Below are 16,615 nucleotides of genomic sequence, written 5' to 3'. Positions count from 1 at the left end.
AGGGAAAGAATGGGCTCTCTTCTGGTTTGGGGCAAAGGGCAGGAGCTGGGGAAAGGTCAGGTGTTGCAGGTGACTGTGCTGTGTTTAGAGTGAGGAAGAGAAAGGAGATGGACATGTTTTTTGTGAGGGGGCAGTTCTAGCTCAGGGTGAGGAAATGGTGAGTTTTGGGGATGGCATTGGGGAAGGAGAAGGGAGGAGTTGTGGGAGGAAAGAAGGGGAACAGGAGGTGGATCAAGGCACCCTGGGAGGGCAGAGAAGGTTTGGGAAATGTTGATGTGTCTGTGTTTTGGGTCAGAGAGGCTGAGGCAGAGTCAGGATTCAAAGGAAGGCTGGTGGGGTTTAACCTGGTGCATTAGGGTGTGTGTTAAAGGCTGGGAACTGAGGCAGTCACTTGCTTACATGTATTTGGGAAAGGTTGGTGGCACTTTGGTCTGTAGAGTTGTATCAGAAATGGAATGGGGTGAAAATGTTTTTCCATAGAAGGGTGGAAACAAGTTGATGTGGAGAAGCCCGTCAGCCTAGCGCCGTTCTTTAGAGAGAATCTTTGATCCTTTGTGGCTGAATGTCTCTGTGTGCCACAGGGGAGACGTACTGCGTGCCTTTGGCTGCTGTCCCTCTTGGAGGGTCACCCCCACCTGCTTCATGTCTTATGGCATCATTTGGAGATCTGTGGAGTTAGCAACCTGGTGGAATGATGTCTTGGGCTTTTAGTTAGAAAGAGGGGAGGGCCCCCCAAGAGGCCTTAGAAACAGTTTTATCGTGAGGGTTGTTGGGCTCACAGGAGCATTAAACTCCTCCTCTGCCAGCTGGTTGCTTTGGGAGTAAACCACCTTGTGGCAACTCTAGCCATGGAGGAGGAGAAAAAGTAAACAACCACCAACACACGTTAGAAATGTTCTGCAGATCATCAAACCACGAGAAGGATCTGTGACTGGGTTTTGGAGTCTCTGCAGTAGATATGTTGTGAAGGAATGGGGTTCTGCTTGTGAGCTGAGAGCACGTGTAGCATCTCCTCACACCTGGGGTGGTTCGTAATGCTTAGATGAGTGATCTCAAAGCACTTCACAGGAGCAGGTGAGTCACCTCCTTTTTATAGAAGCAACCACTGGGTTGTGTGTTGCCTAAAGAATTTATACGGTGGCATGGTGACGCTGCCCTAAATATCCGTGTCTCTGCTGCTGATCCATGTTGTTGCTTGGCGCTGCAGTGGGTGGTGCTGCCCTCGGTTCAGGATGCCGGAAACATAAGCCATTTGCTAAAAAAACGGTGATTTCCAGGAACTCGGAGGCATGTTTTGGGAGGAATAGAATGGGAGTGACATAATGCTGCCCTTCAGGTGGTGGCATGCAACCAGAGCCATGGGAAGAGAAGAGAGATCCTGAGCTTCGAGGAACAGTTCCTTGCAATAAACCAGCTCCAAGCGGCAGAAGACCTTGAGCTCAGCGCTTCTCAAATGAGGTCATCAAAACTTTAGGAAAGATGAGGAGGGGAAAAACAATGCCCGGCATTACGTAACACAGCGTGTGAGTGTTGTAGGTGAAGTACATATTGAATTCCTTCTTCCAGTGAATTTCAAATGCTGGTGAAAAAACAAACAGTCATGCAGACCCGCTGGTAATGAAAACTTCATTATATTAGGGAAAAATATGCTGGAACAATGAATGGATTTAGTCACCAGCTAGGTTTTTACTTGGAAATTGTGGCCTGAGGTGCAGAAAGGAGCAGAGTGTCAGGTGAAGCCTTGAAGCTCTCAGCTGAGTCAGGAGTCATGAGACCCCAGACACGTTCACATCCATAAACACAGGTCAAGTGACTGCTTCGCTGCTTCTCCTGGGCTTGAGAGGGCTTGTTTGCCTCTTAGCTCCAGGGTTAAATATACCTCTCTATTATTTATATACTTTTGCTTTTGGGAATGGGCATAGTAGGATTTTCTGTGTAGCTTCAGGTTGTTCTTTACCTGCTCTTCTGGATTTTGAAGAGAAAAAAGTACTCAGGATGGACAGTTGTGTAAAGGCAGTGGACCCCGAGAGGCTGCCTGGGACTTCGGCGTCTACAGACGGAGGTGAGGAGCTTAAGATGCAGTTTAGCTTTTAGCAGACATTAATATTTTCACAGCCTTAAGGGGGGTGAGCAGGCTCAAGAGGAGGATGGGGAGGTGGTGGTGGTTGTGTAGAGTTTGTGGAGCTCTTACTGTGTGAAAACAGCTTGGGGGTGAGGTTTTATACCACTCTAAGAGTTGTTCACTCATTCACGGTTTCTCCTCGCCTCCTGGACGTGGCTGTGCCTGGTTGAAGGTGGCTGTTGCTGTTAGCGAGGTCTAGGAGTTGTTTCTCAGGTGACCTGATGTTCCTGTCCCAGCAGTAAGTGTCGAGAACTCTGTGATTGGCTCCAGCTTTCCCTTGTGATCTTCTGCAAGACGTATAATCTTTTAGTGTCTTGGTTTCGTGATTATTAATATACATTATTTATAAAATAACATCTCAGCAACAGCTTGTTTTGAGACGTCGGAAGGCTGCTGATTCAGTTTAATATTTATTTATTTTCCTGGATCTAATGGGAACTCTTCCAGTTTGCCTCTGCAATATATTTAGGCTCTGACGAGCTCGAGGGTGTAATACCAGATGTTTATTTTTGTGGATTATTTGTTCATTATTGTATTTACTTCATATCTAGGCAATGTCAAACAGTTCAATCTTAATTTGGGTTTGTAATTTGTAAATCGTGATTCATAAAGCAAAGGACTGAGAAAGAAATAATATTTACTAGAACTTGCCATTGTTTTGTGGGCTACAACTCATATTTCCCCCCTCTCTTTGGCCCGCAGAACAGTGCGATGTTGTCTTTCTAGGGCTGTGCTTTCAATGGGAATTTCCACTTCAGACTCCAGCTGCTTTCTAAATTTATGGCTTATTTTTTTTCAATGGCCGAATAGAAGCCAGCAGTGTGCCCAGGTGGCCAAGAAGGAATCCTGGCTTGTACCAGCACTGGAGTGGCCAGCAGGACCAGGACAGGGATGGTCCCCCTGGACTGGGGGCACTGGGGAGGCTACCCCTCAAATCCTGGGTTCAGTTTTGGTCCCTCACTGCAAGAAGGACATTGAGGGGCTGGAGCGTGTCCAGAGAAGGGCAGCGGAGCTGGTGCAGGGTCTGGAGCACAATGTGCTGAGGAGCAGCTGAGGGACGTGGTGGGGTTGAGGCTGGAGCAAAGGAGGCTCCGGGGAGACCTTCTGGCTCTGACAACTCCCTGACAGGAGGGTGCAGCGAGGTGGGGGTCGGTCTCTGCTCCCCAGGAACAAGCACCAGGATGAGAGGAACCGTCCTCCAGTTGTGTGAGGGGAGGTTGAGGTTGTCCCTGTGGCAGAATCTCTTCCCTGCTGGGGCTGTGCAGGACTGTCGCAGGCTGCCCAGGGCAGTGGTGGAGTGCCCATGGCTGGAGGGGTTTCCCAGCCGTGTGGAGGTGGTGCTGAGGGCCAGGGGTCAGGGGGGACCTGGCAGTGCTGGGGGAATGGTTGGACATGATGATATTAAAGGTCTTTTCCAACCAAAACAATTTGATTCTCTGATGTCATCATATAGCACCATGGTCTCCCTGGAAAACACGGAAGTTTGAGTATCCACTCGTGTTTTGTAAGGTGTTTTTGCAAGACTTCTGACAGCAGGAGCAAGGGCCTAAGAGTGACAATTTCAGAGGAATCTTTTATGTGTTTGAGGTGTTTCTGCTCCTTAATGGAAGGGGAAGGACCAGTTATTTATGGGGTTCGTTGTAGATAGATATTGAGGAGTTTGTGTTTTGGTTGAGTTTGGCTTTTTTTCAGAACCTGTTGGTTTGTGGGAAGCTGCTTCTGATGACAAGGTGGGGAATGGAAAAATTTTTCAATAATCGCTTTCCAGTTTATGCTGTTGTAAATTCTGTGCTGAAACATGACAAGAACTAGAAGCCTGCTGTGGATGGCATAAATGATTTATGAATATTTTGACATCAGCTTTTATGTTTTGAAGCTAAGATTCTTGCCCTTTCAGCTTCTTTCTCTTTTATTCTAGTGTCTCCTCCTGACTTTGAGGGCACTGTTCCTGAAGAAGAGAATCTGAACGGCGAGCTGATGAACGAAGACATCCGTATCCATAGCTGGCCTTGTTCTTACTACCTGGACACCAGCAAACAATGGGTCTCTGGCCGACTCTCGCTGACGCCTGTGGCCATCAAATTTACAGCTGACAAGACTGGGGAGCTTTTGGTCAACTTCCATCTTTCTAGTATCAGTGAGATCAAGAAGGAAGCTTCAAATTTAATATTCAGCTCCCTGACCATCTTGGAGAAGAACACCAAGCACTGGTTCAGCTCTCTGCAGCCCAGCCGAAATGTGGTATTCAACATCCTCGAGCACTTCTGGAGGGAGCAGTTGCTGTCAAGCCAAGGGGCGGGAGCAGAAGCATCAGCTTTGCAGGCAACAAAGGGAAAAGAACTGGTGGGGTTAATGACTGGATCGCAGAAACGCCTGGAGGACACAGCAAAAGTGCTGCACTACCAGGGCGAGCAGTTTGATAACATCATGAAAGGACTCCACAAGATCGAAGGGGACATGGATGTAGCAGACAGGTACGGTGCTGGAGCATCCTCTGAGCAGAGCAGGGGTTGTGGAGCTGTGTCGTTTACGCCTGAAATTTGTGGGGCAGATCCTCAGAGGTCTTTGGGAAACTCAGCTGTTGACTTGCACTGAAAACTGAAGCCTATGATGGTCTTTCGTGGATCTGGTTCATGTTATAAGATGTTTCTGTATTTCTGTCCTCCCCTTTGTGCGACTTTTTTCACTCTGGTGAGGTTGTTTGCATGTATAGACCTGTCCTCAGTTCTTTGAATAACTTCTCAAGCCCTGATTGAGTTTCACCCACAATTGGCAGAAACGGTAGAGCTCTCCAAAAGGTTAAGCATGGCCACGAGTTCGGGGAAAGAGGTGCAAATTAACGTCCCCACTGAAAGACAAGTGTCCCCATTTGAGTTCAAGTAGGTTTTACTCCTTTCTCTGTGCATGAAAGTCAACTCTCAAGGCTGCTTTTTGCCTATGTAGTGTGTGTAGTCAAAGGTTTTATATTTAACTTTGCAGGAGCTTATTCCCCTGGTACACACAGCGGCGAGGATTGGGTCTGTGGTGTGGCTGTAGTCAGGGACGTGGCCGTGGAAACAGCGCTTCCCTTTTTGTGCTGTAAAATTCACTGCTCATAATGGAGCACTCCCTGCCTTTAGGTGGCATCAATACATTTGGAGGAACAAATGAACCATGTTGAGCCACACAGAGCTGCTGAGCTTTGTCTGCAGAGTGTGGTGGTGCCTGAGCTGGAGAGACACCGCTAAACTGATTGTGGTAATCTCCATCAGGCCCTTAAGTCAGAAATTAGCGACCAAAGTGCTGCCTTTGGAACTGAAATGAGATTTGGAGCACCTTTGAGATGTTGCAGAACTCAATGTGAGTAGTAAATGGTTGGTGTCTTAATCAGAATGTTATGACTTTTAAGGATTAGCGTTCGAAGTGAATTATTCTCTGCTGGTGTTTAGCTGCAGGTCGGATTCAATAGTGGTCCAAAATAGACAGCAAGATTCAGAGTGGTGGTGTGAGGTTTGGAGACCTAGAGCTGTGAGTGTCTTCCTAGAAGCTCTGGCACCTGCGTGAAGAAACGAACAGAATAAAGTTCACACTGGTTGTTTTTGGAAGAAGCATCTGGTTTTAGATGGATATGACATCTAAACGAGAGGGGGAATTTCACAATGATCCTGGTGATTCTCTTTAAAGAAAAGCCAAGGTAGCTGAAAGCTTCAACAATAGCTTTTAAAGTTCTGCAACAACAAACAACGAGGAGGAAAACAAATCCCTGCTCGTTGTTTTTGGAAGGCAGTTTTGGTTTGGGTTAAGATGCTCTGGGAGGTATTATTTGTCCTCAGGAATCTGAAGAGCTGGATGCTTTGATTTAAAAACGGAAAAATAAAGGAAGGCAGCGACCGAACGTTTGTGTCTGCCACTTCAGGGTGATAGGAGCGACACCAGTTCCATGGTGGTGCCTTTCACACAGAGATCCAGGTGCCTTTGTCTGCTTTCAGATGTTTAAAACTTTATCTTGCCTGTACATGTGGGCTTCTTGGGGAGGATTCATTCTGTTCTTGTGCATGCCTGGGTGCGTAGCTCTGCTTATCAGGGCCACCGAAAGCAGCTGTGAGTCTGATGTGTGCGCAAATGTTCAGAAACCAAATATAAACAGAAATCCAGATTCACTGGGTCCTTTTATTATATTACTATGAGAGGACAAGGTACTTTGGTTGTGAATTCTCCTTTGTGTATGTGGACTCGTTCTATAGTTTGTTGATAGAGGACGGGTGATTCCTCGGGGAGGTTGGCCAGAGCCTTTGTTGGGGTTCTCACAGGTTGTGACACAGGCATGAGCTGGCTGCGCAGAGCCCCAGACCTGTGAGTCACCTTACATGCTGTCACCGTAAATATCTGATGGCCGTGCTTTAGTGGGGAGTAGATTCTTGGAACAATTCTCTCTTCCTCCCCTATCCATGAGTTCAGCGGGTGACTCTCAGTAAGACTCTCTCTGCTTTTCCCAGCAGGTGAATTTCTTTAGGTCTGGATTGAAGCTGGTGCAGAACTTTAATGGCTGGTGACCAAAGTGTGTTCACTTATAGCTTCCTCTTCCAGCTTAGGTTTGGTCTGCAAAGACTTTTATCTTAGACTTTTTCTGGCTTGTATCAGCACTGGTGTGGCCAACAGGAGCAGGGCAGGGATTGTCCACCTGCACTCAGCGCTTGTGAGGCCACGCTTTGAGTACTGTGTCCAGTTTTGGGCCCATCACTTCAAGAAGCTGAGGTGCTGGAGCAGGTTCAGAGAAGAGCAATAAAACTGGTGAAGGGTTTAGAGAACTTACGTTATGAGGAGTTGCTGAGGGAACTGGGAATGTTTAGTCTGGAGGAGGCTCAGGGGAGTCCTTATCGCTCTCTACAACTACCTGAAAGGAGGTTGTAGGGAGGTGGGGGCTGGTCTCTTCTCCCACGTTACAAATGACAGAACGAGGGGAAATGACCTGAAGTTGCGTCAGGGGAAATTTAGGTTGGATATCAGGTGGAATTTCTTTCCACAGAGGGTCATTAAGCATTGGCCCAGGCTGTCCAGGGAGGTGGTGGAGTCCCCATCCCTGGAGGGGTTTAACAGCTGTGTGGGTGTGATGCTGAGGGACGTAGTTTAGGGACCCTGGCAGTGCAGGGGAACGGTTGGACTCGATCTTAAGGGTCTCTTCCAACCAGATGAATCTGTGGTTCTGTGTACAGCCAGACCGAACAGGACTTGAAAACTGCAAAGTCTTCTGTAGACACACTTGGATTCTCTCATGGAAGATAAGTCGTTACAAAAAGCATCATGGGAGCAGCGCTGCTGCGATGCATATTTGATCACTGGGGAAATCTTAAAAGCAAATTAAATGAAGCTGCCTCTGCAAAACAGCAAGGAAGCAGCAGGACTTTGTATTTCAGTCTGATGAAGGAGATAGTCTTCAAGGTATTTATGGGGTGGGATGTAATTCTGATCTGGGTTGAACTTCCTTAGAGCTCTTTGTTGTTGTTTGGTTTAAACAGAACCTCTTCCCTGCCACTAGTTAACTGAGAATCCAGGTGTGCCTCCAGCGATGGCTTTGCTCTGTGACTGGTGACTTTTGGGGTTTTTTTTTGATGGGGGAAATCCTGGTGAGCGTCAGACCCAAAGAGATCTGCCGTCGTGATCCTTGAGAGAGATCCTCAGAGAAGGGGAACAGGCTGTGCTGAGAGAGAATCCAGCAGAAGGGACAAGACCTCAATGTCACTGATTGTTCCAACCAGTGTGTTCCATATTTCTTGCCTGCAGCTGATAAACTTAGGTGCATCTTCTCGCTTAGGAACAAGAGTCTTTACTCCCTGCGTTACTTGTGGCTGTACAGTGGTCTCTCTGGGGGGCAGAGGCTTGATTCCTCCATAAAGTGAGTCTGGTTACCTTTCAGCTAAGGCATCAGTTGGCCAGCACAGAGGCTTGTCTCCTTCAGGAGTTCCACCAACGCTGATGGTGAGCCCAGTCCCCGCTGAGCTTTTCAGCCTCAGCGGGTAAAGAAAAGCTGGTTTGTAGAATGGGTGGATCCTGGTAAGCTGTGATGAGGTTTGAGAAAAGCAAAATAGCAGAGGGCTGAGTTTGATATAACGAGATCTTTGTGCCTGTGGTAACTCGCTTTGACCTGGTGGGGTAGCGTGACCCTCTTCTGACACTCACTTTTCTCTGCCAGGTTGTTGACTGAGCTCGAATCTCCTTCTTGGTGGCCGTTTAGCAGCAAGCTCTGGAAAGCGCCATTGGAAACCAAGCCAAAGGAAACCGCCACGGTTTCCGATTCGAAGAACCAGGAAGGAATCATAATTAGAATTCCAGTTATTATCACCCACAGAACGGACTCGAACGTGAAGCCAGGAAAACTCACGCTTTTCGCTTCTGGCCTGGAAATCAGTGACTGCAATTCTCAGGTCATTCACCGGTTCGACTCAAAGGATGTCGATGACATCAGAGTCCACACGCCGTACGAGATCAGCATCCGCCAGCGGTTTATTGGGAAGCCTGACACCTCTTACCGGCTCTTGTCAGCGAAGATGCCAGAAGCCATCCCCATCTTGGAGATGCAGTTTAGCAAGAAGATACAGTTCTTAGAAGACGCGCTGGGATTTGTCGGTGCCAGGAAGTCTCCACAGGTTGATTTGGGCACCTCCATTTGGCAAGCAGGTACGTGACAGACAAACCAATCCCTCTGCAAAAGCTTCACCACTGCTTTTCCCTTGGCAGTAGCGTGTTTATACTAAACCCGTCGATCAGCTAATTGTACAAAGTTCACAAGGAATTTCCAGCCTGGCATGTTTTTTAAATAACATAAGGGTTTATTGCCAGTGTATTAAAAATGAGAAGAAAAATGATTTAATAAACCTATTTCTGTGCACCGAGCCACAGCTGGACTGCAGCAGGGAGGGTAATATCCTCTTGTTGATGAGTCATCAAGGGCCATCGCTTGGAAAAGCTTGTTAATTTTGAAGGAAGTCAAGTCTTGGGCATCTGGCTCTAAAATGTCAGCACAACAACTCAGAGGAAAAACAACCTGCTGGTTTCTGAAGCGCTGAGTTCTTCCAGCAAATTGCACTTCGGTTCCTGATGGTCTTAAGGCTGGTTACATAAAATAATTGGTTATACAGCCCTACTGTGCTTAGTTTCCCCCTGGCCTGCTCTGTTTGCATCTGAGGCGGTGAGTCAGGGGTGATGCTCTCCTCCCCCCACCTGCATTTCGACTGTTGAATTTGGAAATGCCAGTAAAGAAAACTGGAGGTTATGGAAATCCTGACTCCTCCAGCTCCACCAAAACCCCCTTGTTTGTTCCTTCTCTGGAGCCTGTTGCCGTCTCTCTGCTGTCACAAGATGGCACTCGCGGACCACGTTTCCACCTCGGCATTTTTTCCGTGGTGGAAACACTGATTTTTAATTTTTGCTCATCTGGATCGTATCCTTTTATGCGTGTCCTGCCTAAAAGTTGCAGCACATTTGTACAAGTAAATGCCTTTCCTAAGAGTTTTGGCTCCATTCCACCTAGAAGAGGAATTTGCAAAGAGTTTTAGAAAGGATTATCTGAAAGTGTTTTTAGCTGCTTTGCATGATTTTGAGTGTATTTTTTTTTTTATGAAGCTGCACAGGTGTTTAAATTGTTTTTTCTGCCTTTCTGTTCAATTTTCTCCCTTTTTTTAAACTGGAAAATGCCAGATCTCCTTCCTCACTCCATTCTTCTCGTGCACCTTTGTCATATCCCCCCCCACCGCCCTTGTTCTCAGTGAGCTTAGTGCAGCGAAATGGAGAGATTTCCCAGGTTTAATGAAATAATTTGCATATGGTGCCACTCGGCTGATAAGAAACATGAAGAATCTCATCTGGCTGCTTGCTGCTGTAGGAAGGCCTGTCATTCTCTCCCTGCTTTGCCTTCTGAGGGAAGCCATGGCAGTAATTCACAGGGTTTTTTGGTGCCTGGTTCTTAACCCCCTCCAAAACCAAGGGTAACGCTAGTGCAGTGTCGTTACACATCGATGGTGTCCAAGTCAAGTGACTCTCAGGCTCATAACCAAATAATTCCAGGGATTATGAGTGTACAGGAATTACTTGAGAAGGATTTAGGGGTTTGGTACTGCAGGTTTAGCTTTTGTCTCTGTTTTCCCAGGTCACTAATGCTGTCCAAAGCAGGAGAAGGGCGTGGATAACGGGCAGGGTTGGGTTCTGAGTGTGCTTGTCCCCTCGCAAAGGCGAGGGTGACCAGTTTGCTACTCCCCATTGGTCCAGGAGGTGGTGGTCTGACCATGGGCCTTTCTCTTGCAGCCACGGGACTGCTGGGAGGGGTGGTGCAGCCTGGCTCTCCAGTGGGAGGCAGAGATGGGCCGGACAATGACCAGATTCAGCTGCAGAAGCAAGAGAAGATCTCGCAGGAAGAAGCAAAAGAGCTTAAACAGGTATAAGCTGAGATGACTTTGAGTTGTTTCACTCCCTCTGCTTGCATAATCACGTGGAATTTCATCATCACAAACTTGGTCCTTGTTCTTAACAACATATTCCTCTCCCTAAATTTAGGTGGGTGTATTTTAAGTGATTAAAATATACTGATACACAAATTAATAAAGGGAAAATAGGTTGGAGGTTTTACTAGGAAAAAAATTATTTCTTTGAAGGAATCCAGGCTGGTGTTGTTCCTCTAAATGGCTCTTGAAGAAATTTGGCTCCAAGCTGATGTTCAGAGCTTGTTGTGACAGATCTCTCTTTATTATCCCCCTAATTTATTAAAAATTGACCAAAGTTGGGTAAGTGCGAGTTTAACCTTTGCAGAAAGTGGATTTCAGCAGTCTCTGAAATTCCCTCTGCGGTGTTATTTAAAACAAAACACTTTCAAGATTAACTAGAGCTCAAAAGACAGTTCCGGTGTTTGTTTATACCGCACCAAGCCAAGAATTTTTAAGCCAGTTAATGATTTGGGGTGAGCTGGTGGGGTGGGGTGGCTGGGGAAGGAGCTGAACACCAAACCAACAGGCTAGGAATTGGCCTGATTTTTTTTCCCAGTAACTGCTGAGCACCTGTTCCCTGAGTCAGGCCTCTTTAATCCTCTTCCTGGTCATTAATAGTTTTAAGGTACATGCTGTAATTCCTGTAAAACTCCTGTTCCTTTTTCTTACGAGGAGTCACCACAGAAATTCCCAGTTTTTAGACCAAAACTCGCTTCTGTAACCAAAATATAATCAAGCTCTTTTGACTGAAATATCTACATCTGAGCAGGACATTAAATAGCTTAAGGCTTTACCTGAGGTGGTAGTGGCCGTACTCAGTATTTTATAGGTGAGAAGCAGGTCAAGTCCATAAACCGAACCAGGAGCTTTTGTCTCAAGAGCTGCCTTGCACATGTCCAGCCCAGCTCCCACTTTGGGAACGAGCAGGACAAGGGTTAATCCTGTTTGCAAAGCGTTTAGAGAGCAAAGAGGGAAAACACAAGGCTTGAACATGCCTTGAAGACAGTGATATTTGTGGCATCAGACTTCCATAAATGAATTAAAGGTATTTGAGGTCCTTATGTTGATACCTACAGCGTTTTTCTGAGGAGGGCGTGCCTGAGTAAAGGACATCATGAAGGGACATTTATGTCAGAAAACCCGGGGTTTGTGGCAGCGTGAGCTGGAGAGAGAAGCCTATGAAGTTCCTGAGGCTGAGCCTCTACCTACTGCCACGCTGGGGCTGACATAATGACACCGGGCTGGGACGGGGTATGGTGATAGTATCTTAAGGGCTGTGGCTGAGTTGAGGGAATTCACTAAATTTGAATTTATTTTTGCCAAACTAGAGCTTTCTAATTGCCAAAGGGGTGTTGCTGTGGTAGTTACTGTCTGCAGAGTGCATCTGCCGTGGAGACAGACAAGTTAATTCTGTAACATCTGGGTAAAAACCCACATCCCAGAGCACATCTTTGTGAGATTTGCTTCCTCAAGGTCGTCTTAGGTCTAGGTGGTTCCGTTTCAGTCCTTCGCTACTTTCAGAGTCTCATCAGAGTTTATTTACCCTTTCATCACACCCAAATCTCAGAAAATCACAACTGTTAGGTCAGAGAAAAAGCTTTTCGGTGAGGAACAATGCATTCCAAGTGCTAAATACCACACTTCCTTGTAGGTTGGTCTTGTTGATGGCCTGTAGCGATCAGCTGATCTTTACAAGACATGTGTAGCAACCATGGCCTGGATTTGTTTGTTGGAGGACGCAATACGAGAAGAGAGCTGAGGTCCTCCCTTAACGTTAAATATTTCATGGTACCAGAATAAAAGGCAGTAGTTAAGCCTGTGGAGCTGCTTGACGCTTTTTTTTTCCCCCAGGTGAGGCCAGTGGTGTACTAATGGCACCAAGAGTTCACTTGTCTCATGAGACATCCACAGATGTCCTCTGGTCAATTATGTTGTAGGGATTTAAGGTGTTTCTGCTCTCTGCCATCTCCCTGCTCACCTCCAGGTGCTGCAGGAGAGGATGTGGGCAGATCCCTTCATCTCTTACTGGTTTTGGTGCAGGATCACTCAGCTTAATCCCTGTTGTGAGTTTGAGCTTATAATGGGACTATGAATTGGCATGTTTAAGGGCTGTCCCCCCTTCTTGCTGCTGACCTGCTCAGGATGCTCAGACTCCCTTCGGCAATACCTCCTGCACAGTGACACTTTCTGCACCTTGTTTTTACTGCTGGATACTTGGTGTTTTGAGATGGCAGATGATACTTCACAAGCTGTAGCTAAACTGTGGTTTTCTGACGGCGTCTCAGGACCCAGACCAGACGGAGGGCTCTGCTGTAAGGCCTTTAGGATACAATCTCTGTTTCTAAACACTTCCAGTTCAGGTGGTATGACAAAAAGATAAAGTAATAGGGCAGGTTCTGAGCAGGTTCACGGGCTTGGGGTCCTCTCCCATCATTCCATTTGTGTCTGTTGTGACTGTCCCTGGCTCAACTGGTTGCTTGTCTCTCACTTGAGCCAAAGCAGAGTGAAACGGGCAGCGCTTGAACTCCTCTGTAAGCCAGTACATAAAATAGAGCAGACATAAAATAGTTCCACACGGTCTATACAAGAGCTTGGGGCACGTAGCTTGGACAGACACCTCCCAGCAAGGCCCACTCTGCTCTAGCTGAACACTTGACACAGGGTGGATTTGGAGAGCGGTTGTGAATCTGCTCTTTGGTTTTTACACCAAGAACTCAGTGCATGGGGATTTTAGGTAACTTGCCCAAAGTTGTGTAAAAAATCTGTGGCAAATCAGACTTTGCAAGTTATAACCCGGTGGCATAAATCTGAGGTTGTCCAACGTGAGCTTGACCAGTGCCTGAGGGAAATGTGCCTTCACACCGTGTCTTTGATGGGCTTGTACCTGCTGTTTGGTTTTGTTTAACTCATGCTGAGTTTTTGTGTCTTGGTTTATCTCCCAAATTCTGTGCTGGCCTGGAAGGTGCTGCTGCTCTGAGCAGCTGACGGCACTGGGGCAGCGATAACTAGACATCTTGCCATCGTTTTGCTTTGCAAAAATAGTGACCAGCTTTGGACAGGCTTCAGGTGCCAGTAACTCTTTCCAGCGAGCCCTGTGGGCTGTGCTGGAGAAGCACCGTAGCCACTACAGGTCCCATTGGATCGAGTAGCAGCACTTGGCTTGAAGATGCTGGCTGACAAAGGGTTAAGGGATCCATGACCAGGCTCTCGTAAGCAAAGAGAATTAACAGATGAAAGTGAAGCTGCTTGCCTTTTGTTTTTGTGTGTGAGTAACCACATCACCCACTGAGTCTCGAGGCAGAGCCTAATTGGCAGGTGAACCGAGCCGAGCCCTCGAGTTCCCATTTTACTGCTTTATTTTAAGAGCTTTTCTGTTCTCAACAATTGTGTCTTTTTCTGTGTTTCAAGTGTGCTCTAACGAAGGCGAAGCCCATCAAAAGTAATCTGGTTTGAAACTAAAAATAAACGGGTTTTCAGGCAAACCTGGGCCTTGTTTTTGGCACGGTTTTGACTTACAAATAAACTGGATGCCTCTTGAAGAGGTGGGGAGGGAGGAGTGTCCCAGCTTGTGTGAGTTTATGAATGGGAAAAGTCATTTCACGTAGCACTGGCTGCCTTATTTTAGGTATTTATGTGTATGTCTAAAAATACGTGCAGAAGCTCAAAGGAAGGACTGAGGAAGAGCCACCTCTGAACCTCCTGTTTCCAAGTAGTGAAGTTACTTCCTCAGGAGAGGCCAGACCTTATTTTGGTCCCGTGACCTGAATCACACACACGATCTCTCCCATTGCACCATTTTTCTTCTTGGTGCAGATCCGACACACACCTTCCACCTCCTACACACATCTTCCACCAGTGGAGAGTCCAGCCTCTTAGTGAGAGAACCTGAAGTGTCTCCTTGGGGCTAGGAACAAGAGGGGAATTTTAGCTCGTAATTTTGGTAAGAACAGAAGAAGGTGGGTTAAGCTTCATCCAGGGTTTGGTGTGTATTTGCATAGTTATTCACACTGTTATGTTTTGAAGCTGCTCGTAATTTATGGAAGGAGCTGAGAGATATTTCACAAGATAAATCTGACCACTGTGGCTGATGTCCAGCCTTAGTTGGAACATTTTGTCTGCATAAAATTCCCCTGCCACTGCAGCTAGACATGATAGTCCTCACCGGTATCTGTGAACGACGGGACTGCTGTGGAATTCAGCCCCACGTGTGGAGAAGGGGGCTGCTGATGTTTCACAGCAGCTCTCTGGGGGCTGATTATCTGTAGTCGAAAAGGAAACAGGGTTTGCCAGTCATTACGAAGAAAAATAAACACGTGTAGAGTACAGTTCTTTACCGAAAGCCGCAGGTTTATTTGTCAGCCAGGCTGCGGTGCGTTACCTGGGTGCTCAGCCGCTGAGTCTGTGGGATAGCGCTGGGATAATTTGCTTTCTCGGCGCCTGTTATTGCGATCGATCGGGTAAACCTCTCATGTGAAGCAGGCAGGATCTATCCGTGGCTGCCCAAGGAAGCAGATTGATCATTTTTATGACCTGAACCCCTTTATGGTCTGAAGCGATTGAGAAGCTGGATTTCCAGTCTGGTGCTTCCTGATCCCCCTCTGCTAGATCCGAGGGAAGGCGGCAGAGACTCTCCTGTCTCAGGGCAGGTGCTTTTAGTTCACGCAACCAGCTTATTACGGGAGTAGCCACAAGAGGGAAGAAAAGGCAATGATATAACTCAGCCCTTGGACTGCTGCAAAAAGGACCCAGCGTTACAAGGCAAGGAATTAAGACAAACTTTTCTTGTGTTGTTTGAATCTCCTCTCTTGGACTTGCTTGTGAGAACTGATGGAAGTTCAAGCTGAGAAGCCCCCTAAGTCAGTGCGTGGTGCCGTTATGGATGTCTCCCAGCTGTAGGAACGCATCAGCCTGGCTTTCTCCTTTCACTTCAGGAGCTTCTGCCTTGTTTGCAGCAGTATCTACAGGGTTCTTCAACACCAGGTTCTCCACAGAGGAGTGGCTCCAGGTGTTTGTTTGCTGTTCCTCACACGAACAGGGACTTGCTCAGTGTAGCGTGAGCTGGTTGGTATGTAATACAGCGCTAGCAGCCTGGAGTAGAGCTAGAGCCAGGGCATCTGTTGTTTCTCATCTCGGGTACAGCCTGAGCCTCTTGGCGCCTTGATGGCTGTTCCTACCACACCACCCTCTAGTCCCTTGAAAATTGTTTGGTTGCTCAAGTCTCACTTTTTCCCTTCTGCTCCATCCAGTGACGCTTCTTTCTGCAGTGGATTGTAGAAAACAACATTTTCTGTCCTTTGACCTGGTCCTTGTCTACCCTTACTGCGCCTTCAATTGCGTGATCCCCTTCTGGCTTCGCACCAAGCTGCTCTCTCTGCATTGGCTCTCAACGTGCACGACATCTCAGGACAAGCTCCCCCTCTGAGATGCAGATACACTGAGGAGATAAACACAGAGCCAGCAAAAAGCTGATGGTTACACTAATTTTTGCTTCTGATTTATTCTCCACCTGCCATCCCGCCTTATTTTGCTGTATTCCCCACAGCATTCTGCTAGAGAAACAGGCTGCTCATCAAGGCCAGTGGGCTGAGGGTCAACCAGGGCAAGTGCTGGGTCCTGCCCTGGGGTCACAGCAACCCCCAGCAATGCTCCAGGCTGGGGGAAGAGCAGCTGGAAACTGCCCAGGGCGGGAAAAGGCCCTGGGGGTGTTGGTGACAGCGGCTGGAGAGGAGCCAGCAGTGTGCCCAGGTGGCCAAGAAGGCCAAGGGCATCCTGGCTTGTGCCAGCACTGGTGTGGCCAGCAGGAGCAGGGCAGGGATGGGGGCACTGGTGAGGCTGCTTCTCAATTCCTGGGTTCAGTTTTGGGCCCCTCACTGCAAGAAGGACCTTGAGGGGCTGGAGCGTGTCCAGAGAAGGACAATGGAGCTGGAGCAGGGGCTGGAGCACAATGTGCTGAGGAGCAGCTGAGGGACGTGGTGGGGTTGAGGCTGGAGCAAAGGAGGCTCCGGGGAGACCTTCTGGCTCTGACAACTCCCTGACAGGA

General features: G+C 47.6%; 1 protein-coding gene across 1 annotated transcript in view; it reads left to right on the top strand.

The window, feature by feature from the left end:
* The first annotated feature begins 4,055 nt into the window (after window positions 1-4,055).
* Window positions 4,056-16,615, top strand: part of SNAP47 (synaptosomal-associated protein, 47kDa) — a 13,472-nt gene continuing 912 nt past the window's right edge. Inside the window, exons 1-3 of the mRNA XM_010144887.1 lie at window positions 4,056-4,596; window positions 8,292-8,776; window positions 10,400-10,530. Of these exons, the coding sequence (XP_010143189.1) occupies window positions 4,100-4,596; window positions 8,292-8,776; window positions 10,400-10,530 (1,113 nt within the window). The 5' untranslated portion in view covers window positions 4,056-4,099. The remainder of the gene's footprint in view (window positions 4,597-8,291; window positions 8,777-10,399; window positions 10,531-16,615) is intronic.

Source organism: Buceros rhinoceros, unplaced genomic scaffold, assembly GCF_000710305.1.
Source record: "Buceros rhinoceros silvestris isolate BGI_N320 unplaced genomic scaffold, ASM71030v1 scaffold6071, whole genome shotgun sequence".
Classification (NCBI taxonomy): domain Eukaryota; kingdom Metazoa; phylum Chordata; class Aves; order Bucerotiformes; family Bucerotidae; genus Buceros; species Buceros rhinoceros.
Note: the sequence above shows the minus strand (reverse complement) of the source record. Positions and strands in the feature narration are given on the sequence as shown.